Source organism: Protopterus annectens, chromosome 1.part1 (genome assembly GCF_019279795.1).
Source record: "Protopterus annectens isolate FY-2018-M chromosome 1.part1, PAN1.0, whole genome shotgun sequence".
NCBI classification, from domain to species: Eukaryota; Metazoa; Chordata; order Ceratodontiformes; family Protopteridae; genus Protopterus; species Protopterus annectens.
This window is the reverse complement of record NC_056726.1, coordinates 1,986,122,009-1,986,148,033: the sequence shown is the minus strand read 5'-3', so window position 1 is coordinate 1,986,148,033 and position 26,025 is coordinate 1,986,122,009. Positions and strand designations below refer to the sequence as shown.

The 26,025-nt window shown below is 46.2% G+C and overlaps 1 protein-coding gene across 1 annotated transcript in view; it reads right to left on the bottom strand.

The window, feature by feature from the left end:
• LOC122816787 (dynein axonemal heavy chain 8-like) overlaps positions 1-26,025 on the bottom strand; it is a 9,517,065-nt gene that overhangs the window by 8,110,564 nt on the left and 1,380,476 nt on the right. Inside the window, 1 exon segment of the mRNA XM_044089814.1 lies at positions 24,082-24,279. Coding sequence (XP_043945749.1) covers positions 24,082-24,279 — 198 coding nt within the window.

Sequence of the window (26,025 nt, the reverse complement as noted above, 5' to 3'; positions counted from 1 at the left end):
ATGGCTCGAAGGAGGAAGAGTTGTACCTGGCATAAGGGTCTTCGGCTATGAAGCCGCTTGGGTTGGAGCTGATAAAAATTTTGCAAAAGCCGGTATCTGTAAAAGCTTCTGCGCCACACGATCCACATCCAGATTGGAAAGGCTAATAGAAGACTGAGATGAAAGGATCAAAGGTGGTACCGACTGTAATAAGGGAGACTTGGGTATTTCGGATACCGGTTCCAGGACTGGGGACCGGCTCCGAAAAGATAAGACGGTCGGCTCCAATGTCTGTAGACCCGACGTCGAAGACCTTTTGGATTTATTACTCTCAGAAGTCTTCAAAGACTCTGAGGACTTGCTAGATCCATCTTGGTCGCTCAAAGCTTCTTGGAAAAATGGTTTCAGCAAACCTCTATCTATCAATGTCCTCGTTCTCTCCTGGAGAACCCTGGAAGAGAAAGAATGGCATATGGAGCAGCTAGCTTGTAAATGTAATGCTCCTAAACAATACACACAGTTGACATGACTGTCAGTCACACACATTTTCTGGCCACATTTGGGGCACTTTTTAAATCCTGACTTAGGATGCTTGTCTTGGTCAGCCATATTGTACCAAACAGAGTATCAGACAAGATTACTGCCAAACTGAACACTCTGAAAATTTGAACAGTAAAAAAGAGAAAAAGCCCTTAGAAAAGTACAGGCTAAAGTCTCACAGACACACACACACACACACACACACACACACACACACACACACACACACACACACACACACACACACACACACACACACACACACACACACACGTATTTATCTAAACACAGATAAAGTATTAATTTGTGACAGAAATCACTGTCTAAAAGCACACACTATTAAATGCTAAGCACACTCTAACTATAGTAATAAAGATAGCTGCTATTTCACACACTAAACTAAACCTTATCTAATTTTTCTAAACTGTGACAAAAGGTCACTAACTACGCACACTCTAAATCTATGAACAATATAGCAGTGACAGAAAAGTCACTGATAAGACACTTTAAACTAGGCCTAGAAAAAAAGAGGCCAACTAGAAATTTTAAGAAAGCACACCTAGGGAAAGGGAAATACACTATAAAGCTATAAGAACTTATAAAAGTATCTAAAACTACTACTAATCAAAGTTATCAATATAATAAGAAAAATATTTGTAAAAGTAAGGTTTTACTGGCCCGAGCTAGACTGAACCTCCGATCTGTTGCAGTGGCAAACTAGATCTGAGGTAACTATAGGTGAATCAAGGGATAGGGACTTGACCTCGAGCTTTTTGAAGACCTCAAGCTTTGTAGTAGGCCGATGGAGGCGAGGGATCAGCTCCTAACCCATCTGTAAGAATGAACGGCGAGACAGATCAACTTCACATTGTAGGTTCTATGGTGGTAGTGAGGCTTTTATAGGTGGCCTCAAAAGAATAGCGCCCCTAAGAAAAGCTTTTGACAGTCTATGAGACATAATATTTAATCCTTTGTCCCTAAGGTGGAAATTTGAAATTGATGCTAAATGTACTCTGATAGTAGCTGCTGCAGCCTCTTCATTAAAAAGCTTTATCAGGAATTCCAGAATAGAGGGGATAGATGCCAAATAAGGATCAATATGGTTCTCTAAAGCCCAAACTGAAAATATTTTCCATTTACTAAGATATAACCTTCTTGTTGATGTTTTATGAGAAGATATTAGAATGTGTTGTGCAGCGGATGAAAGATTTTGTAGCCTGGCTATGTTTGGAATTGGAGCAGCCAAGCTGTTAGCTTGAGGGTTTCAAGGGACAGATGAGGAATTCCCCATGAATGAATCAGAAGATCTGGCACTGGGGCCAGGATCCAAGGTTCCTCCTGAAGATGAGGCCATAAGAAGGGGAACCATATTTGACGAGGCCAGTAAGGAGCTATCAGAATTAAGGTCCATCCCAATGTGTTGGCTTTCTGGAGAACTTTGGGTATTAAAGGAAAAGGTGGAAAACCGTAGAGAAGTCCCGGGGGGCCAATCGTGCACCAGTGCATCTCTTGGGGACTTCCCCGGAGGGGGAATCAGGGCAAAGTAGTTGCTGCATTTCGTGTTTATGGACGTGGCAAAGTGATCGCAGCAAGGCTGGCCCCATTTCTGAAAAATCATGTCTGCTACTTCTTCTCTGAGAGACCACTCGTGAGGCAGCAGTATTTCTCTGCAGAGTTTGTCCACAACCATGGTGGACTTCCTCGGGATATGCGTTGCTACTAGAAAGCATTGGAAGGACGTTGCCCATTGCCACACTCTCAGGGCCTCTCGACACAGGGGGCAAGATGTGGTTCCTCCTTGTTTATGCACCATACAAGTGACATATTCTGTCTGGATTGCAATTCTTCTTAAAGGTAGAGAATCCTGAAATGCTTGCAACGCTAGCAGCACCGCTCTCATCTCTAGGACATTGATATGCAATTGAACCTCATGATCTTTCCACAAGTCTTGGGCTGTTCTTCCCTGATAATGCCCCCCCCCCATCCTATCTGGGAAACATCCGTGGTCAACGTGGCTATTGGGGCTGGAAGAATAAAAGTTCGGCCAATTGTCACTTGGTCTGAGTGAAGCCACCAACATAGGCCTTCTTTGCACGATTGTGTCAGTATTATTTGGTGAGACATTGGAAGTTCCTGTATGGACTACTGAGTGAAAAGAAGCCATTGTAGAATTCTCATGTGCCTACGAGCAAGAGGAATTACATTGATAGCTGCAGCCATTGTGTCCAGTACTTCCAAAAGGTCCCTTGCCTGAACTTTTGTTTTGAACAGGAGATCCAACACTTGCTTTCAAAGAGAGTGTATCCTTTCTACTGGGAGCTTTACGGTCATTGTAGTTGCGTTTAATTTTGCACCTATAAAAACGATATGTTGAGATGGCAATAAGGCAGACTTTTCGTAGTTTATGGGAATTCCTAACTTTGCAAAGATTTGTTAGGTGGTGTCCTTTGCTTGTGTTAGTAGCTGCTTGGTGGTGACGGTTAAGAACAGTTGTTTAGGTACAGAAACACTTGGAATCCTGAACGTCTCAGGTGAGCCGTAACTACTGCCATGCATTTGATGAACACTCTGGGGGCTGTAGTGAGGCTAAACGGCAGAGCTCAAAACTGGTAGTGACTGGCTCCCAGCCGAAAGCACAGATGACTCCTGGATGGCCTATACACTTTTATGTGGTAGTATGCATCCTGGAGATCTATACAGCACATCCAATTGTCTTTTCCCAGAAAGGGAAGTATTGACTGCAGTGTGACCATCCGGAACTTTTGTCTTTTTTACTGACTTGTAGAGTCTGCTGTGATCCAATATCAGTCTCCAGTCCACTGTTTTCACTGAAAGCAAAAAGAACCTTGAGCAAGTCCCAGATCCTACCTGGTCTGCGGAGACTGATTGGATGGCTCTTTTTTCTAGCAACTTCTGTACTTCTGTGGTTACTTGATCCCTGGGATTGGGTGGAATGTCTGGGATCTTTTTGCTTTGTGAAGGTGGCATTGAAAAGGGTACTGAGCAACCTCTGGATATGATGCTTTGTACCCACTTGTCTTTTGTTATTTTTAGCCACGTGTCTGGGTACAAAGATAAGTGTCCCCCGACTGCCTCCAGAGTGGGACAGATGGGCCTCCTTTCAGGAGCGCTGGAAGGGCTTACCGAAAAGGATTCCCGGTCGGCCTGGTACTGTGGACCGCCTCTGCCACGTGGCCAGCATCTTCCATTATTACCTCCTCCCCTGCCCCTGGAGTAAGAATCACCATGTGTGTCTTGAAAAACTCTCTGGGATTTTCAAAACCACATCTTTCTCCCCTTTTGACCCTTGAGATAGGGTCTAGAAGGAGTGGAAAAATGGACTCTGACAGCAGAGAGAGTTTTTCCTTCCTGCTCACACTTGGTTAGTGTCACTTTTACCTTAGGCCCAAAAAGAAATGAGCCATAGAAAGGGGTGTTAATAAAGGATAACTTGAAGGGCTCCATGAAATTACACAAGCACATCCAGGAATGTCTCCTTAGGGTAATTCCTGAACCCGCTGACCTACTCGATCCATCGGCCGCATAAGAAATTAGCCTCATGGATGAGTTCACTACGGAATTAAGGGTGAAGAGCTGGGATGATACCTTTTCTGCTATCCCTTCAGCTAGTGAACCCTGGAAAGTATCTCCAAGCTCTTTCAGGAGATCTCTCTGTAATCTAGTGAAGTGGGTTAGATACTTTAGGGACCTGAGAGTAAAGGTTGCTGAGGAAAACATGCGCTTTCCATATCTGTCCATCGTGCGCGAGTCTTTGTTCGGGGGATGAACAGAAGTGGATGTATCCAATAACTCCTTTTTAGTGGCTGCTGCCACCACCACAGCATCTATTGGAACACCTTTTGTCAAAAAAGTTTTATCCTCCAGAGAAGTTATGAATTTATTCAGCCTCCTAGGGACAGGCTCCACTGTGTCTGGAGACTCCCACGCCTTTCGACAAACTAGATCCATAAGTTCATCGAAAGGCAGAGGCGCCCAAGTGGTGGAAGGTCAAGACCCAAAAGCCTTCAGGTACACAGACTCATCATCAGAAGGGATGATGGGCTTCCAGCTGCCTTTCTGTTTAAGGATCTCTAGGATGTCAGCAATGGAGACATCCTCAGAGGGTGACTGTGGGGACCCTTCTGAATAATCTAGGTCTGTGTCTGATGTAATTGACTCCCGTGGGGCATTCAAATGCTTCCTCTTGCATGATCTCTTCTGGGGGACCTCTTCGGAAGGGTATACTGGAGAGGTTTTGGAAGAGCAGGGCTCGCCTACTGGCGCATCTTCAAGCTCTGGGTCTCTACGCCTGTGCAGGATCATTTGCGTGGAGACTGACACCAGTGCCCTATGAGGAGGAATGGTTGGATCCGAATGTAGGGCTGTCTCTGAGGACAGTGCTCTCATCATAGTTTCGAAAGCCCCCCCGGCCATGATGCGAATAAACCTCTGGCTCTGAAGAACTAAGAGTTCCCCCCAGCACCACGGCGGTAGGCGCCGAAGTGGAGGTAGGAGCCGAGCTCACGCTAGCCGAGTCCCCGAAAGACAAGAATGCATCCGACAAAAACTCAGCCAGACTCTCTTCCCCAGACCTGACCGGTGAGTGTCGGCTCCTAGACCCCTCAGACGGCACCGAGGTAGTCAGAGCAGTTGGAGCTGAAGATCCTAGTGCAGGTCTCGGTTCCAACAGTTCCACCACAATCAGCTCCACGCATTCTGGCTCCGAAACTTTTAGTTATGTACTCACCATAACTTCAGATGTTTGGAATCCATCTCGCCTACATTCTGACTGATAGGTTCGGAGCCGATCCCTCGGCTCCGACTCGGCACGCTTATGCCAAAGAGCGAAGTCTCTTATTGGCTGAGCTTATTATATCCCAGGATGCACCACTACCAGTCCCCCAGATCTAGTTTGTCCGCATACATGCACACATGCACGCACTGATTATATAACATCGTCAGATGAAACAAGATAAAAACAGTAGAACTCAAACCGTTCAATCTCTTCTGATCTCCAAGGCAGGGGGAAGGAGGGTGGGTATTAGAATGTGGCGAGATGGATCCCAAACATCTGAAGTTATGGTGAGTACATAACTAAAAGATGTTATGTGATCCTATCTCGCCTACATTCTGACTGATGGGACAGCGTCCTAGCACCTGAATCCTGGGTGGCTCACTGGAAAACACTCCTGAGTACCGTGGAACCAAATGATGCTCGCCCTTTAGATGCCACATCCAATTTATAGTGGGAAATGAAAGTGTGCGGATTGGACCAAGTAGCCGCAGCACAAATCTCAGAAATAGCGAGCTTGGAATGAAAAGCTATAGAAGTCGCCATAGCTCTGGTAGAGTGAGCTTTGATAGATGTTGTAAGTTGCTTATTCGAAGAGGATTAAGCCTGAGTTATACAATCTCTGATCCATTTGGAGATAGTAGCTTTTGTGATGGTTTTACCCAATTTATTGTCTGAGAAGGACACAAACAACTGGTCTGATTTACGAATTTGCTGAGTCCTGTCTAAATAGAAGCGCAATTGCCTGTGAACATCCAATTTATGGAGAGTGTATTCTGCTTCATTGGAGAATTTTGGAAAGAAAACTTTTAGTTATGTACTCACCATAACTTCAGATGTTTGGGATCCATCTCGCCTACATTCTGACTGATGGGTTCGGAGCCGATCCCTCGGCTCCGACTCGGCACGCTTATGCCAAAGAGCGAAGTCTCTTATTGGCTAAGCTTACTATATCCCAGGATGCACCACTACCACTCCCCCAGATCTAGTTTGTCCGCACACATGCACACATGCACGCCCTGCTTATATAACATCGTCAGATGAAACAAGATAAAACAGTAGAACTCAAACCGTTCAATCTCTTCTGATCTCCAAGGCAGGGGGAAGGAGGGTGAGTATTAGGAATGTAGGCGAGATGGATCCCAAACATCTGAAGTTATGGTGAGTACATAACTAAAAGATGTTATGTGATCCTATCTCGCCTACATTCTGACTGATGGGACAGCGTCCCTAGCACCTGAATCCTGGGTGGCTCACTGGAAAACACTCCTGAGTACCGTGGAACCAAATGATGCTCGCCTTTAGATGCCACATCCAATTTATAGTGGGAAATGAAAGTGTGCGGATTTGACCAAGTAGCCGCAGCACAAATCTCCGATATAGCGAGCTTGGAATGAAAAGCTATAGAAGTCGCCATAGCTCTGGTAGAGTGAGCTTTGATAGATGTTGTAAGTTGCTTATTCGAAGAAGAATAAGCCTGAGTTATACAATCTCTAATCCATTTGGAGATGGTAGCTTTTGTAATGGTTTTACCCAATTTACTGTCTGAGAAGGACACAAACAATTGGTCTGACTTACGAAATTGCTGAGTCCTGTCTAAATAGAAACGCAACTGCCTGTGAACATCCAATTTATGGAGAGTGTATTCTGCTTCATTGGAGAATTTTGGGAAGAAAACTGGTAGTTCCAGAGATTGTTGAAGACAGAGATTAGAACAGACCTTTGGGACAAAGGATGGATTAGGTCTAAGTGATACTCTATCCTTGTGGAAAATCAAGTACGGTGGTTTAATAGATAGGGCTTGAAGCTCTGAAACTCTTCTTGCAGAAGTAATTGCAACTAAGAAGGCAGTTTTCTAAGATAGATATTTTAAGTCACATGTAGCAGCAGGTTCGAAAGGGGGAGATGTTAATGCACGAAGCACCAAATCAAGATCCCACGGAGGCGCAGGATGAAAAACTGGGGGGTCTTAACAGGCCCGCACCATTAATAAAGGTCTTGCATAATCTGCTGCTCATCAATGGAGGATCCATGGATTCGTGGAATTTAGAGATAGCCGCCAGTTGGACTTTAATAGTAGAGACAGAAGATCCTTGATTAAACAGGGATGTTAAGAATTTCAAAACTTCCGGGATTGGAGCAGTGATAGGGTCTAAGCCCCTGAGTTGAGCCCAGATAGCAAACCTCTTCCACTTACTGAGGTACAATTTGTTAGTGGTGGGTTTGTGGGCTGAAGATAAAATGTGAATAACTTCGGGTCTAATGTGTGACTTCTGACTAAGGTCGGAAGTGGAGGAGCCAGGCTGTCAACTTCAAGGAGTGTAGGGACTGATGCTGTCGTCCCGACTGATGGATTAGCAGATCCGGAGTTAGATCTAACATCCAAGGATCGTCCACCGCATGTTTCTTCAGGTAGGGAAACCATACCTGACGAGGCCAGTATGGAGCAATCAGTATCATTGTGGACCCCAATTGAGAAGCTTTTTGAATGACTTTGGAGAGAAGTGGTATCGGAGGAAAGGCATAAAGTAGTCCTGTTGGCCAAGGTTGTGCTAGAGCATCCATAGCTGCTTCCCCTTGATGTGGAGTCAAGGAGAAGAACATTTTGCACTTCATGTTTAGTGGTGTTGCAAATAGATCGCAGCACGGCGTTCCCCATCTCCTGAAAACCTGAGCTGCTACTGTTTCGTTTAGGGACCACTCGTGAGGAGAGAGAATTGTCCTGCTCAATTTGTCTGCCAATATATTTGATTTCCCGGAATGTGGGTCGCTACCAAGAAGCGGTTGGTAGCTACAGCCCATTCCCACACCCTCATGGCCTCTCTGCAAAGGGGGTAAGATCTGGTCCCTCCTTGTTTGTTTAGATACCAGACCACCGACATGTTGTCTGTGTGGATGGCGATGATGCCCTGAGGAAGAAACTTGTGTAAGGCCTGTAGGGACAGAAGTACAGCCCTCATCTCCAACACATTGATGTGGAGAAGAGCTTCGTCTGGAAGCCAGGAGCCCTGAACTAACCTGCCCAGACAATGCCCCCACCCTATCTGGGAGGCATCTGTCGTCAGGGTAACCACTGGAGAGGGAATAACAAAGGGGCTTCCTTGATTTAGATTGGATGTCTGAAGCCACCAGCGAAGGTCCCGTTTGCATGTTTCTGTAATCATGATGGGATGATTGAGGGGAAGGTCCTGAAAGGACCATTGAGTTGACAATAGCCACTGAAGAATCCTCATGTGCAATCTTGCCAGAGGAACTAAAAGAACCGTGGCAGACATTGAAACTAAAACTTGTAGGACCATCCTGGCTGGGGCTTTGGATCTTGAAATCAGAGCTTGAACTTGGCCCTGTAAAGTTTGGATCCTTTCGGTAGGAAGAAAAACGCGCATCAATTTTGAGTCTATCTCTGCTCCTATGAACCTTATGCGCTGAGAGGGCAGCAAGACAGACTTTGACCAATTGAATGTAATCCCCAGGGTAGCACCCAGGGAGATGGTGGCTTTGAGGTTGTCCATTAGTAGATGCCTGGTGGTGGCAGTCAGGAGCCAGTCGTCCAGATAGGGAAACACTTGGAATCCAAGACTCCTCAGGTGAGCAGTCACTACTGCCAAACACTTGGTGAACACCCTGGGGGCTGTGGTGAGACCAAAGGGCAGTGCACAAAATTGGAAATGACTGACTCCCAGGCTGAAGCGCAGATACCTCCTGGATGCCTGATGAATCGGTATGTGATAATAGGCGTCCTTGAGGTCTATGGAGCACATCCAAACCTCCTTCTCCAACAATGGGAGAATGGATTGTAACGTGACCATTCGGAATTTGGATTTCGTGACGGATTGGTTCAGTTTGCTGAGATCCAATATTGGTCTCAGGTCCCCTGTCTTTTTTTGGCACTAAAAAGAACCTCGAGTAATTTCCGGATCCGATCTGGTCTGTGGGGACCGGTTGGATGACTCCTTTTTCTAGCAGCTTTAAAGCTTCTGCGGCTGCAATTTCCCTTTGACTGGGTGGTGGGTCCGGGATTTTTTTGGACGGTGGGGGTGAGCATGTGAATGGGATGGTGTAACCTCCGGCAATGATCCGAACCACCCATCTGTCCTGAGTGACTGACTCCCAGGCTTTTAGGTGCTTGGCAAAACGGCACCCGACTGGCTCCGGAGCAGCACAGCCGGGCAATCCCTCATGATGTGTGGGAGGCTGAAGAGCCACGAAAGGACTCGCGGTCTCCAGAATTGCGGGGCCCTCTGCCGCCTCTGGGACGGCGTCTCCCAGAAAAATTTCCCCGTCCTCTGCCTCTGGAAGGGGAATCTTCCTGCTGTTGAGGAAAAAACTTACGTGATTTACGGAACCACATTTTCCCCCTCCTTTAGCCTTGGGATAAGGCCGAAAGGGAGTGGAATAACGGGCACCTACGGCAGATAAAGTTTTTCCCTCTTGCTCACAGCCGGTAAGGGTGTCTTTAACCTTGGGTCCAAACAAAGAGGACCCATCCAAGGGAGCGTCGGCGAAGGAAGACTTGAAGGCCTCCAAACTGACACAAGCAGAGCCAGGCTTGTCTCCGTGAGCCACGCCTGTGCCTGCCGCTCTACCGCCCCTTGCCGCATAGGAAATGAGCCTCATGGACGAGTTAGAAATTGACGTAAGGATAGCCAACTGAGAGCTAACCGACTGGGCTAGCTGCTCAGGTAGGTTACCGAGAGGAATCTGACAGCTCCTTGACCAGATCCCTCTGAAGCCTGGTAAAATGTGCCAAATAATTCAGAGACCTTAAAGTAAAGGCCGCTGAAGTCAGGGTGCACTTCCCGTACCTGTCCATGCTCCTAGACTCCTTATTAGGAGGATGGACGGACGTTGAAGCCTCTGCCACGTCCTGTTGTGTAGCAGATGCCACCACCATGGCATCTACAGCCACGCCTTTAGTGAGGAACTCCTTCTCGGGTGGAGCAGATAAAAATTTATTAGGACGAGAAGGGACTGGTTCCACGGTATCTGGATGTTCCCACGCCCTTCGACAAACTAAATCCAGGAGCTCGTCGAAGGGCGGAAACACCCAAGAGGCGGAGGGCTGAGCCCCAAAGGCCTTGAGGAGCACTGACTCATCAGCAGAGGGGGGTTTGGATATCCAGCCGCCTCGTTGTTTGAGGATCTCTAAGATGTCTGCAAATGAGACATCATCCGAGGACGACTTCGGGGACCCCTCCGCATCATCAAGATCAGTGTCAGATGTAATAGACTCGGGGGAGTCCACGTGCTTCCTCTTGCACGATCTCTTCCTTGGGGGTTCCTCCGAAGACAACTCCGAAGAACCCTCAGGAGGAGGGGAAACCCCAATGGGGGTAACCTCAGGCCCAGGGGCTCCGCTGCCTACGGACAGGGAACTGCCAAAGACCCAGTCTCCACACCCAGGAAGGTGCCAGTAAAGCCGGAGAGATGGCGAAGACTTGGCCAAGGCACTCCTCATAGCTCTGAAAGCCGGACCCCAGAATCCTGGGAGTGTCCAGTCTCGAGCCATGATAGCAGACGGCAATCCCGCAGCCAAAGCACCGAGAGGGAGGCTCGGAACCGAAAGCATAGGTCCCGAAACATCACCCCCGGGTCCAGCCGAAGAAGTCCGTGTACCAAACTCGGACCCGAAGGCCCGGGTTGGAGTAAGGGTCGGAGCCGACCCTAAGATCTCCACCGGCTCCAACAGCACCTGCTCCGACGGAGCCGAAGCGGTCGGAGGAGGAACAGCAATGGGATGGGCATGGGCTATCGGCTCCGAAGCCAACTGGGTCGGAGCCGAAACAAATTTTTGAAAGACTGGGGACTGGAACAGTCTTTGGAGCACCCTGTCTATATCCGAATCCGACATCCTCGAGGACTTAGAGGATACTGAACGGGTTCGAGATGGCCTCTCCAACGGCCCCAAAGGACTAGGGGACCGGCTCCGAGGCGACTCGATGACTATCGGCGCCGAAGGAATACCCACACTAGTTTCCATCGGTGCCGAGGAGGACTTTGGCGCCGAGGAGGAAGTGTCTGGCGGGCAACCCTAGTCGGCTCCGAGACCAGTGGAGCCGGCGAAGGTGACCCGCCTCTCGATGCCCCAGCCATCGGCTCCAAGCCAGAGGAGTCGAGACTGGTGGCATCGAGGCAGACCGTTCGCCCTCGGCTCAAGTCCTTGGAGCCGAAGGAGAAGCCTGCCTATGTCTTTTGGCGGCGGATCCGACGGACTGGTCGGAGCCGCCTTTTTCTTTTAGTTGGAGAAGGAGAGGATGCTAGAGCTTCTTCGAAGGAGGGTTTTATTAAGCCTTTAAGAATAAGTTTATTTTTCCTCTCCTGGAGGACCCTTGAGGAAAAAGCGTGACACACGCTGCATGACTCTTGTAAATGTTTTGCACCCAAACAATAAACACAGAGAGAGTGGTCATCTGTGATTGACATTTTAAAATTACATTTGGTGCATTTTTTGAAGCCCGAAGGCCTAGGATTCTGAGACATTATAGCAAAAACAGTAATCCCTGACAGAAAAACCAACACTATCCACTTGATTTTCTAATCAAACTGACACTACCTAAAAATCGGTTTACAGCTGCCGATTAGGTAAACAATCCGTAACAATTAAGTCAAGGGTACTTTGAAACCCTCTAAGGTTTAAGGGGGGTTGACTGACCGAAGGCCCTAAGATGAAGGAGGCCTGAAATCAAATCAACGGCCAATCACACTACAAAGTTCTCACAAAACTCCAAACACACCACAAAGTGAAGAATAGCCGTTAAAACAGCTTTTATGACAAGAACAACAAAATTCTGACAGAAAAAAGTTAGTAAATAAATACTACTCAGCTCAGCCAGCTCGAGACCACGTCTTCGCAAGTTAGCGGCAAACGAGATCTGGGGGACTGGTAGTGGTGCATCCTGGGATATAGTAAGCTCAGCCAATAAGAGACTTCGCTCTTTGGCATAAGCGTGCCGAGTCGGAGCCGAGGGATCAGCTCCGAACCCATCAGTCAGAATGTAGGCGAGATAGGATCACATAACATCTGGTAGTTCTAGAGATTGTTGGAGACAGAGATTAGAACAGACCTTTGGGACAAAAGATGGATTAGGCCTAAGTGATACTCTATCCTTGTGAAAAATCAAATACGGTGGTTTGATAGATAGGGCTTGGAGCTCTGAAACTCTTCTTGCAGAGGTAATTGCAACTAAGAATGCAGTTTTCCAAGACAGATATTTTAACTCACATGTAGCAGCCGGTTCGAAAGGGGAAGATGTTAATGCACGAAGCACGAAATCAAGATCCCACGGAGGCGCAGGATGAAAAACTGGGGGTCTTAACAGGCCCGCACCTTTAATGAAAGTTTTGCATAATCTGCTGCTCATCAATGGAGGATCCATGGATTCGTGAAATTTAGAGATAGCCGCTAGTTGGACTTTAATAGTAGAGACAGAAGATCCTTGATTAAACAGGGATGTTAAGAATTTCAAAACCTCTGGGATCGGAGTAGTGATAGGGTCTAAGCCCCTGAGTTGAGCCCAGATAGCAAACCTCTTCCACTTACTGAGGTACAATTTCTTAGTGGTGGGTTTGTGGGCTGAAGATAAAATGTGAATAACTTCCGGGTCTAATGTGTGATTTCTAACTAAAGTCGGAAGTGGAGGAGCCAAGCTGTCAACTTCAAGGAGTGAAGGGACTGATGTCATCCCGACTGATGAATTAGCAGATCCAGAGTTAGATCTGAAGTCCAAGGATCGTCCACCGCATGTTTCTTCAGGTAGGGAAACCATACCTGACGAGGCCAGTGCGGAGCAATCAGTATCATTTTGGACCCCAATTGAGAAGCTTTCTGAATGACTTTGGAATGAAGTGGAATCGGAGAAAAGGCATAAAGTAGCCCTGTTGGCCAAGGTTGTGCTAGAGCATCCATAGCTGCTTCCCCCTGATGTGGAGTCAAGGAGAAGAACCTTTTGCACTTTGTGTTTTGTGGTGTTGCAAACAGGTCGCAGCACGGCGTCCCCCATCTCCTGAAAACCTGAGCTGCTACTGTTTCGTTTAGGGACCACTCGTGAGGAGAGAGAATTGTCCTGCTTAATCTGTCTGCCAATATATTTGATTTCCCCGGAATGTGGGTCGCTACCAAGAAACGGCTGGTAGCTACAGCCCATTCCCGCACCCTCATGGCCTCTCTGCAAAGGGGGTAAGATCTGGTCCCTCCTTGTTTGTTTAGATACCAGACCACCGACATGTTGTCTGTGTGGATGGCGATTATGCCCTGAGGGAGAAAGTTGTGTAAGGCCTGTAGGGACAGAAGTACAGCCCTCATCTCCAATACATTGATGTGGAGAAAAGTTTCGTCTGGAAGCCAGGAGCCCTGAACTAACCTGCCCAGACAATGCCCCCCCCCCACCCTGTCTGGGAGGCATCTGTCGTCAGGGTGACCACTGGAGAGGGAATAACAAAAGGACTTCCCTGATTTAGATTGGATGTCTGAAGCCACCAGCGAAGGTCCCGTTTGCATGTTTCTGTAATCATAATGGGGTGATTGAGGGGAAGATCCTGAAAAGACCATTGAGTCGATAATAGCCACTGAAGAATTCTCATGTGCAATCTTGCCAGAGGAACTAGAAGAACCGTGGCAGACATCGAACCTAAGACTTGTAGGACCATCCTGGCTGGGGCCTTGGATTTTGAAATCAGGGCTTGAACTTGGCCTTGTAAAGTTTGGATCCTTTCGGTAGGAAGAAAAACGCGCATCAATTTTGAGTCTATCTCTGCTCCTATGAACCTTATGCGCTGAGAGGGCAGCAAGACAGACTTTGACCAATTGAATGTAATTCCCAGGGTAGCACCCAGGAGATGGTGGCTTTGAGGTTGTCCATTAGTAGATGACTGGTGGTGGCAGTCAGGAGCCAGTCGTCCAGATAGGGAAACACTTGGAATCCAAGACTCCTCAGGTGAGCAGTTACTACTGCCAAACATTTGGTGAACACCCTGGGGGCTGTTGTGAGACCAAAGGGCAGAGCACAAAATTGGAAATGACTGTCTCCCAGGCTGAAGCGCAGATACTTCCTGGACGCCCGATGTATCGGTATGTGATAATAGGCGTCCTTGAGATCTATGGAGCACATCCAAACATCCTTCTCCAACAATGGGAGAATGGACTGTAACGTGACCATTCGGAATTTGGATTTTGTGACGGATTGGTTTAGTCTGCTGAGATCCAATATTGGTCTCAGGTCCCCTGTCTTTTTTGGCACTAAAAAGAACCTTGAGTAATTTCCGGATCCGATCTGGTCTGTGGGGACCGGTTGGATGACTCCTTTTTCTAGCAGCTTTAAAGCTTCTGCGGCTGCAATTTCCCTTTGACTGGGTGGTGGGTCCGGGATTTTTTTGGACGGTGGGGGTGAGTGTGTGAAGGGGATGGTGTAACCTCCGGCAATAATCCGAAGCACCCATTTGTCCTGAGTGATTGACTCCCAGGCTTTTAGGTGCTTGGCAAAACGGCACCCGACTGGCTCTGGAGCAGCACAGCCGGGCAATCCCTCATGAAGTGTGGGAGGCTGAAGAGCCACGAAAGGACTCGCGGTCTCCAGAATTGCGGGGCCCTCTGCCGCCTCTGGGACGGCGTCTCCCAGAAAAATTTCCCCGTCCTCTGCCTCTGGAAGGGGAATCTTCCTGCTGTTGATGGAAAAACTTACGTGATTTTGGGAACCACATCTTCCCTCCTCCTTTAGCCTTGGGATAAGGCCGAAAGGGAGTGGAATAACGTGCACCTACGGCAGATAAAGTTTTTCCTTCTTGCTCACAGCGGTAAGAGTGTCTTTAACCTTGGGTCCAAATAAAGAGGACCCATCAAAGGGAGCGTCGGAAGGAAGACTTGAAGGCCTCCATAACGACACAAACGGAGCCAGGCTTGTCTCCGTGAGCAACGCCTGTGCCTGCCGCTCTACCCGCCTTCGGCCGCATGAAATGAGCCTCATGGACGAGTTAGAAATTGAAGCAAGGATAGCCAACTGAGAGCTAACCGACTGGGCTAGCTGCTCAGGTAGGTTACCTGAGAGGGAATCTGACAGCTCCTTGACCAGATCCCTCTGAAGCCTGGTAAAATGTGCCAAATAATTCAGGGACCTTAAAGTAAAGGCCGCTGAAGTCAGGGTGCGCTTCCCGTACCGGTCCATGCTCCTAGACTCCTTATTAGGTGGATGGACGGACGTTGAAGCCTCTGCCATGTCCTGTTGTGTAGCAGATGCCACCACCATGGCATCTACAGCCACGCCTTTAGTGAGGAACTCCTTCTCGGGTGGGGCAGACAAAAATTTGTTAGGACGAGAAGGGACTGGCTCCACGGTATCTGGATGTTCCCACGCCCTCCGACAAACTAAATCCAGGAGCTCGTCAAAGGGCGGAGACACCCAGGAGGCGGAGGGCTGAGCCCCGAAGGCCTTGAGGAGCACTGACTCATCAGCAGAGGGGGGTTTGGATATCCAGCCGCCTCGTTGTTTGAGGATCTCTAAGATGTCTGCAAATGAGACATCATCCGAGGCGACTGGGACCCCTCCGCATCATCAAGATCAGTGTCCGATGTAATAGACTCGGGGGAGTCCACGTGCTTCCTCTTGCATGATCTCTTCCTTGGGGGCTCCTCTGAAGACAACTCCGAAGAACCCTCAGGAGGAGGGGAACCCCAATGGGGGTAATCTCAGGCCCAGGGCTCCGCTGCCTAAGGACAGGGGAACTGCCAAAGACCCAGTCTCCACGCCCAGGGAAGGTGCCGGTAAAGCCGGAGAGATGGCCGAAGAAGACTTGGCCAAGGCACTCCACATAGCTCTGAAAGCCGGACCCCCAGAATCCTGGGAGTGTCCGGTCCCCGGAGCCATGATAGCAGACGGAAGTCCCGCAGCCGAAGCACCGAGAGGGAGGCTCGGAACCGACAGCATAGGTCCCGAAACATCACCCCCAGGTCCAGCCGAAGAAGTCCGTGTACCAAACTCGGACCCGAAGGCCGGGGTTGGAGTAAGGGTCGGAGCCGACCCTAAGATCTCCACCGGCTCCAACAGCACCTGCTCCGACGGAGCCGAAGCGGTCGGAGGAGGAATAGCAATGACATGGGCATGGGCCATCGGCTCCGAAGCCAACTGGGTCGGAGCGAAACAAATTTTGAAAGACTGGGGACTGGAACAGTCTTTGGAGCACCCTGTCTATGTCCGAATCTGACATCCTCGATGACCTAGAGGATACTGAACGGGTTCGAGATGGCCTCTCCAACGGCCCCAAGGGGCTAGGGGACTGGCTCCGAGGCGACTCGATGACTATCGGCGCCGAAGGAATATCCACACTAGTTTCCATCGGTGCCGAGGAGGACTTCGGCGCCGAGGAGGAAGTGTCTGAGCGGACAACCTTTGTCGGCTCCGAGACCAGTGGAGCCGACGAAGGTGACCCGCCTCGATGCCCCAGCCATCGGCTCCGAAGCCAGAGGAGTCGAGACTGGTGGCATCGAGGCAGACGTTCCGCCCTCGGCTCCGAAGTCCTTGGAGCCGAAGGAGAAGCCTGCCTATGTCTTTTGGCGGTCGGATCCGACGGACTGGTCGGAGCCGACGCCCTTTTCTTTTTAGCGGGAGAAGGAGAGGATGCTAAAGCTTCTTCGAATGAGGGTTTTACAAGACCTTTTAATATGAGCTTATTTTTCCTCTCTTGGAGGACCCTCGAGGAAAAAGCGTGACACACGCTGCAGGACTCCTGCAAATGCTTTGCACCCAAACAATAAACACAGAGAGAGTGGTCATCTGTGATCGACATTTTAAAGTTGCACTTGGTGCACTTTTTAAAGCCTGAAGGCCTAGGTACCTGAGACATTCCGGTGAATTAAAGTTCAAAAACACAGTACAAACACTGTAAATTATTAAGAAATTCTCTCTTCTTTGATCTTTTTTTTTTAACAAGAAAGATAAACTAATTACTGTATAAAGGATCCGAGATCCCTAACAAAACAGAAGTCACCTACAATCAAAAAGACCGGGAAAGGCCTTTACACACAAGAGGTACTCCTAGTCAACACTCACAACACAAGAATTTACTAAGTAAATTCCACCAAACTCACTCAAAACACAAGAATAGCTGTTAAAACAGCTTTTGTTGAAGAAAAATAGAAATTCCTGACAGAAAAACTAGTGAAATTAATCACTACTTAGCTCAGCCGGCTCGAGACCACGTCTTCACTTGTTAGCGGCAAACGAGATCTGGGGGACTGGTAGTGGTGCATCCTGGGATATAATAAGCTCAGCCAATAAGAGACTTCGCTCTTTGGCATAAGCGTGCCGAGTCGGAGCCGAGGGATCGGCTCCGAACCCATCAGTCAGAATGTAGGCGAGATAGGATCACATAACATCTGCTGTTCGGGTCGGAGGAGGAATTGAAGTAGTAGCAACAGGTGCAGTTGGTTCCAAGGCCCTCTGGCTCGGTTCCGACAAAAGTCTGGCCAACGCCGGTGTCTTCAACAGTCTCTCCCCCACACGATCCACATCAAAATCAGAAAGGCTTCTGGAGGATCTAGAAGAGGGAACTGTTGATGCTGTAAGTTGCAACAATAGAGAACTTAGTGTAGAGGATACCGGCTCCAATGCAGGGGACCGTCTCCTTATTTGCAAAACCAACGGCTCCGATACCAGTGGAGCTGTGGTAGATGGTTCCTCAGAACCAATAGGTCTAACCCCTGTCGGTGACATTCTAGGTGTCTTTTTTTTGATGACTCTGACACTTCAGAAGTCAAAGAAGATCTCTTGGAAGATTTTGTCTTGTCTGATACAGGCGACTTAGCTTTTTCATGTAAACTTTGACCCTTCTCTAGGGCTTCTGTAAAGGAAGATTTTATCAATCCTTTTAAGATCAATTTATTTTTCCTCTCCTGGAGTATCCTTGAGCTAAAGGAGTGGCATATGGCACAATTCTCTTGTAAATCAACTGTCCTCAGGCAGTATACACAATCTGTGTGTCCATCAGTAATCGACATCTTCTGTCCACACTTTGGGCACTTTTTAAACCCTGAAGGTTTCAAATCTTTTCCTTGCTTAGACAATGTACCCATTAACAGTACAATAACCAATACAATACAATCTATCAAAAAAACAATTCCTGCAGCTCTATAACTTAAACAAGCTGGGTACAGATATCTAAAGTTTGAAGAAGAAACAACATATCACAAGCAGAACTTCAGATCTAAAGATTAACACAGTTTTTTTTTCTTTTACAACTCACACAGAAGAAAAGGGACCTCTAATTTAAATGGGCTAACTAGCTCTTTCAGAAGAGCCGAGCTAAGAGAGAAATAGGTAAACACACAATCGCACACTACAAAATGGCCCCCTATAAAAAATACAAAAGGCTAACAAATTTAAAGGAATAGCCCACTAACTAAAATGGGCTGAAAACCAAATAACACACAAGCCGAAAAAGCAGACTGATAACAGAAGAAACCTTATTAGCTACCTAAAAAAAAATTTTTAACTACCAGAAAAGAATAAAGCACTCTATTAACAAATGGGATAGGGAAAAGGAGGCCCAATACTTTTGGCCAAAAGCAGTAACAACACACACTACATACCTAAGGGAAAAAGCGTTTGAAAGACGTTTAGAGGAAAGAAAAACTATCCAACTAGTAAAAATAGTACAAGATATATCAAACTTAAGATGTATTCAAGATACAAATGGAAAAAAAAACAATCTGACTTAGCCAGAGATGGAATCCAATGCTCGATCCATTTCAGTGGCAAACGAGATCTGGGGAACGCACTAGACTATCGTGGGATAGGGAATAAGACATGAGCTGGTTGAAGACCTCGAGCTTGTAAAAATGGCTGAGTCAGAACCAACCAGTTCCGAACCCATCAGTAAAAAATGAAGGCGCTTCATATTGGCTCTTTCAGTGTGTGCTTGTCTAAACAAATTACTCAACTCAAAAAACTGCAGCAATTCTTCACTAACAGATTTGATGGCATGTTTTCCTTGGGCTATGCCGACAGCTTTAAAGCACTTTAGCTATTCTCTGTTTCCTACAGATTCTTAAGGGAGACCCCTACTTCACCTTCAAAGCTTTGAAAGATCCAGTCCTATGTAACCTACTACACATCTGCAAAACAAACAACATCCAAAATACCCACTCATTTGCCAGAGATGGCCTGCATATGTCACCCCTGGCTTCTGGATACTGGCCAAGGCTCTTGCCACCGCTATAGTGCCTTTTTTTAAGGGGGGTTTCAAAGACCAAATTACCACCGTAACAGCTACAAACAAATGCAATCTGAGGGTCATGCTGCTCAATGCTAGAAGTGTACATCTCAAAATGCACTCGCTCAAAGCACTCAAAGCCTTGAAAGATCCAGTCCTATGTAACCTACTACACATCTGCAAAACAAACAACATCCAAAATACCCACTCATTTGCCACAGATGGCCTGCATATGTCACCCCTGGCTTCTGGATACTGGCCAAGGCTCTTGCCACCCATATAGTGCCTTTTTTAGGGGGTGTTTCAAAGACCAAATTACCACCGTAACAGCTACAAACAAATGCAATCTGAGGGTCATGCTGCTCAATGCTAGAAGTCTACATCTCAAAATGCACTCGCTCAAAGCACTCCTTAAAATGGAGAAACATTTGTGCTGTAACAGAGACCTGGTTCAAGGCAGCAAAAAGCACCCCTGCACTACCAGGCTATAACACATTCCACACCTTTCAGCCCCAGAATTTGGACCGAAGCTCCAAAGGAGGTGGGTGTTTCCATATTCATAAAGGATGCGCACACCTCCAGTCTGGTAGCCCAACATAATACATCAGAGATACTTCAGGTGCAGCTAACATTGGGTAAAACAGCGATTCAGGTCATTGCCTGCTATAGGTCCCCAACCATGTCCCAAGACTCACACTCCACATTGCTAAGCACCCTGGAAAATATTAGGGTCCAACCTAACAATCTTATACTGGGCGACTTCAACTACTCCTCCATTAACTGGGAAAACTACTCATGTACCAATACAATTGCCCAACGTTTCCTGTAATTCATTAATTCCAATGTCCTTGACCAGCTCATTCTTATCCCCACTAGATGTAGAAGCATCCTTGACCTGGTCATTACTAACATGGGCAACCGTTGCTCTTCACCAATAGTCAATTCCTCCCTGTTTAGATGCGACCTCAAACTAATCACCTTCGAAATCCACACACCCCCACCCCTGGAAAGGTAACCACCATGAAAAACTTCTCCAAAGCTAACTGTGGGCTCCTAAAAACAGAGGTGGCTAACTTCATGGGACCCATGCAAATGGAGAATAGTTGCATGACCGCCAAATCATACAGGAATGCACAGTACAAACATGTACACAAATGCATGCATCTCGCCATACCCAATAGAACCAAGACGCCCTCCTCCAAAAACAGGAAGCCAATCTGGTGGTCCCCTGCCATAAACAGACTCTACAACAGGAGGAGGAAAATGATGCAGAATAAGGTGACGTCCCAAGACTGGAAAAACTCCCTTATCAGCCTCAACAAAAAGTTGAGATCCATCATCAAATTTTCTAAAGCTAGCTATGAAAACAGTATTGCAGCAGATAGTAAAGACAACCACAAGGCCTTCTATAGTTATGTAAAGAATCTCCACAGCAATACCCAGATTTGCTCTGAGCTACTGCACAATGGTACCTCCTATACCGAACCAACAGATATTGCCAATATACTGGCCGACAGATTCAGTGACAACTTTACCCCTCTCTCCCCCACCAAAGGACCAATCACAATACCAGTAGCTTGCGTAGCACCCAGTATTACTGCTCCACAGGTTAAAACAGCACTGTCCAAGACCAAGAATACAGCTTCTATAGGACCTGACAATATCCCTGGCTGTGTTCTACATGAACTACAGAGTGAACTAGCACCTCACCTGTGTGCCCTGTTCAATCACAGCCTCACCTCAGACTTTGTCCCTACTGAATGGCGCACTGCTACAGTCATCCCTCTCCACAAAGGAGGAGTGACTACAGACCCTGAGAGCTATCGCTCCATTAGCCTGATGAGTTTGATATGCAAAGCTATGGAACGCATCATCATGGACCTAATAAACAAGGATACAGGGAATCTCCAAACTCTGGACCTCACACAGTTGGGTTTTGTGAAGGGTAGATCATGCCTGCCTGGTTAACTTTGTTGAATCAGTCACCAGAGCTGTGGATGAAGGCAAGGTGGTTCATACAGCCTACCTTGAGCTGGCCAAAGCCTTTGATACCATTCCCCACTCAGGAATCATAGAAAATCTCACTAAGCTAGGCATCAACCCCATTATCACTAGGTGGGTTGCAAACTCACTTACATATAGAACTCACAGTGTGGAAGTAGCTGACTCCAAGTCAGACTGCTGACCTGTCATGAGTACAGTCCTATAGGGTTCAGTCCTGGGTCCTCTTCTGTTTGGTATCTACTTCTCTGAAGTCCAGGCCAACATGAAGGGATTCTGGCTGACAAAGTTCACAGATGATTGCAAGTTGGGAGCTATTATTAATTCCCCAAGTGATGCTGACATCCTACAGAAAGGCCTCACTGAGACTAATGACTGGTGTAAGAACCATGGCCTTAAGCTCAATGCCAAAAAATGTGTCATCCCCTTTGGGAAAAACCTGGTTTCCATGAATTACCACATCGATGGTAGTCCACTGAACACAGAAGGAGTCATAAGAGATCTGGGAACAGGTTTACAGCAACCTCTCTTTTGACCACCATATTGCTACTGTGGTCAGAAAGTTCTTCTATGTGGCACATCTCATTACTAAGGGTTTTGCATCCAGGAAGAAAGAGGTCAATGTCTCCCTCCACTCTTCCCTCATTAGGCCAATCATCGAGTACAATGCCCCATTTGGCATGTACTTCACTAGACACCTGCAACAACTGCAGAGGCTGCAAAAGTACCTCACAAAGAGGTTCCTAGGCCTTAAACACTTATCCTATATGGACAGACTCAAAAAAACTCCATCTACTCTGTCTCATATCGCCTACTTAGAGGTGATCTTTGCTTGACTTACAAATCCATGTCTGATCCAGCTCTTTTAGAAATGCTACATCTAAAGAAATCCCAAACTCTCCACACCACAAGCTCCAGAGACCTCAACCTCAATACCATAATCAACAGAACATGCTGGAGGGACAGGTTCATAACCCAGAGACTGCCCATGCTATGGAACAGACTTCCCTTACATGTCAAACAGAGCACCTCACTGGCCCTCTTCAAGAAAAATCTTGATGAGTGGATGGGAAATGGAAAATTCACCCCGGGGATCACTCCAGTGGCTCTACTTGACAGAGGCACTGGGAACTAAGGTCGGGTGGCACAATGCCAGGGTAATCCTATGGGCTAGGCTTGTAAAGGCTCCAGGGCCAGCCTAGTACACACCTATGAACCTATAAAGGAACTGAACTTCCACTGCCAAATAAACAGGACCTACTGGCAAGATCGATATCTTTCTGAAAGAATTCCTCTTTTATGGAACAGACTTCCCTTTGATGTAAAACAGAGTACTTCCATTATGCATTTCAAGCATAACCTGGATGAATGGACAGGAAATTGTACATTCACCCCTGGTCTGGCCCATCAAACTTTCATTAAAAGAAGGGGGATTTAGGTAGCAGTTATTCATGTCATAGGGTAATGAAGAAATGGGACCCTGAGACTAGAATAAAATGAGCTACCTGATTAATAGCTCAATATAAACCTATTACAGTGAACAGCCAGAAGCACAAATGAAGTTAGCTGATGTACTGCATTGTATTTACACATAAATTCTCACAGAGTCTTTTGCTTGCTCTTTTTACAGCTGAAAGGACCACTATGATTCTTAGCTATAAGATGGGCATGCAGCAAAGAAGCCATGGCTTTGTGGTGCAGAGAGCTAAAGCCAGGAATACACCTGAGATGCCCCACATTTTTAATGGCCCAGATGACCCACGCTTGGGCCAAGAAGAAGTCAGTCAGAGAGGGATGGGAATGAATAGCCAATTCCAATTCACCTATGCCAGAAAGAAGTTGACTTGGTCCTGTTGCAATAGCTCATCCTGGTGGAAAGCACAGCACAGCATTTCACTACAAAAGGACAGTCAAGTATAAATCCATCAAAGGAGTATTTATTCCCTAACTGAGCACCTCAGCTACAAAAAAACACAGATATGCATTCACACGAGCATTACATCATGCTCAATGGCTAACATGGGAAAGGCTGTAGGATACAAATTAAAAAAATCCAACCCTCCGATAGATGATGACCACCCAGAGATCAGCTCTCAACACCATCCTGTACAAATATGAGGTGATTAAAGGTAAATCTCCTCTGGAAGGAAAATCTTGAAATGAGGTGATGGGGGACGCTATCTATCCTGATAGAAAGTGAAATGAATAAATCACTAGGGTATTTAGTGGGGCAGGTTGATGAAACAACTGAGATGGCATACTCACTGTGACAGAAAAAGATAATACACCATGCCACCTATCCCACATTATGAAACAGCAACAGTCTGAAATTCATTCCCTGGATCTTAGCTGTTGTTCACTACTCGGGTCTGATTTGTTGGAAAACCTGACCCCTAAGAATTCCAAGAAGTCTCACTGTAGTGGTGGAGTACATACAACTGTGAAATTCAGAAGGGATATACTTAGATAACTCAGACTCAAATACTTCAAAATGTTACTAATTTCAGTACTCTTGATTATGATTCTATTTACTGATACTGTCTTAACTATAAGAAATAAACAAAACTTACTTCTAAACCGTGGCTTTGAGTTATAAACTCATCGTAATCTATGTCAAATTCTGTCTGTTGAGGATCCAAGATGTCATACTGCTTCTTTTTTATTTTAAGGTAGAAAGTCTGAAATTTTGTACCAAGGACTTCAATTCCTTCAATTGTGGATTGATTTAGAACAGAAAATGTTTTCACAGATCTAATAATCTGCATGATCTGAAAAAAATAAAGGTAATTTAGTTGATGAAAAAAATTAAAGTTATGTACCTACCATAATAATATATTATTTCATTCATTCATGTCTGATATGACACGTGGGTCCTTGAACCACTTGTCATATCTGACCCCGCAACATCACAGCTCCAGCCTAGAGGCCCTTAAGAATGTTTTCTCCCATGAATTACCTCACATCTCAACTGATACCTATACAACAACCAGTGCTTGATTTAACAATAATCAAACTCTGATTGAAACCCAGACTATCCTTCATGACTTATAAGAGAAGGAAGGACGGGGGATGGTGCGAGGGTTCTCATATTGGACGGACATAAAAGAAAGCTTTTCTTCTTATGTTAAGTATATAAATTTAGTCTCCTACTTATTCACTTCATCTAATTTGACACGTGGGCCAGAATTACAGCTACACACTTTCCTAGGTGACCTCATAACAGGCTATCTTTTAGAATCCTCAAGCTGAAAGAAATTTGGGATCTGGAAAGGCAATCCAACTTGTAATGGCTAAAAAAAGTATGCAGAGAAGTCCAGGTAGCAACATCACGTCATTAATAGAAGAAAACCTAAACAAGGCTGTGGGAGTCACCACAGTTCTTGTGGAATGTGCCTTGGGTTTAGCCGGCAAGGGATTTTTCTGGTTAGTACAAATAAATGTGATACAATCTGAAAACAATTCAGAGAGGGGAAAATAGAAGTAGAAGATGTACTTACCATAACGTTCCATGTTGAGTTGTTTATCTCGCCTTTATTCTCACTGATGGGTTCGGAGCCGGTCCTCGGCTCTGACATGGCCGATAGCAAGCTCAAGGTTTGCCAGTAGCTCGAGACCAAGCCCCTTATCCCACAATGCACTGCTGGAATTACCTCAGATCTTGTTTGCTGCGAATAACAGTATATACACACATATATATATATATATATATATATATATATATATATATACATATATACAACATACAAATACCCTCATATATATATATATATATATATATATATATATATATATATATATATATATATATATATATATATATATATATATATATATATATATATATATATATATATATATACAAAGAACACTTCCCAAAGGGGAAGAAGAAATATTGAATAACCAGGATGGTACTAGCCTCTAGGTCAACAATCAGCCAGGAGGGGGAAGGAGGGAGGGACATGAGAATAAAGGCGAGATAAACAACTCACATGGAACGTTATGGTAAGTACATAACTTCTATATGTGAAGTTGTTAAATCTCGCCGTTTATTCTCACTGATGGGTAGCGTCCCTAGCACTCTCAACCTTGGGTGGCTCATGGGAGTATGTTCTTCAGTACCGTAGAACCAAAGGAAGACCTGTCCTTTGAAGCCCTATCTACTTTGTAATGTGTGATAAAGGTATGAGGCTTAGACCAAGTGGCTGCAGCGCAAATATTGTCAAGGGGCAATTTAGCTTGAAAAGCAGAACAGGTAGAGACAGCTCTGGTAGAATGAGCTTTTGGTTTGTCCGTTAAAGGCATGCTCACATTCTCATAAACAAAGGATATACAATCGGATAACCATTTAGATAAAGTTGTTTTAGCCACCGGATTGCCTTTTCTTGCTTCTGAGAAGGATACAAAAAGTTGGTCTGATTTCCTAATATCCTTAGTTCTGTCAAGATAAAATCTGAGCTGTCTGTGAACATCAAGTTTGTGCAGCATATATTCCAATTTGCTAGAGTGGTTGGGGA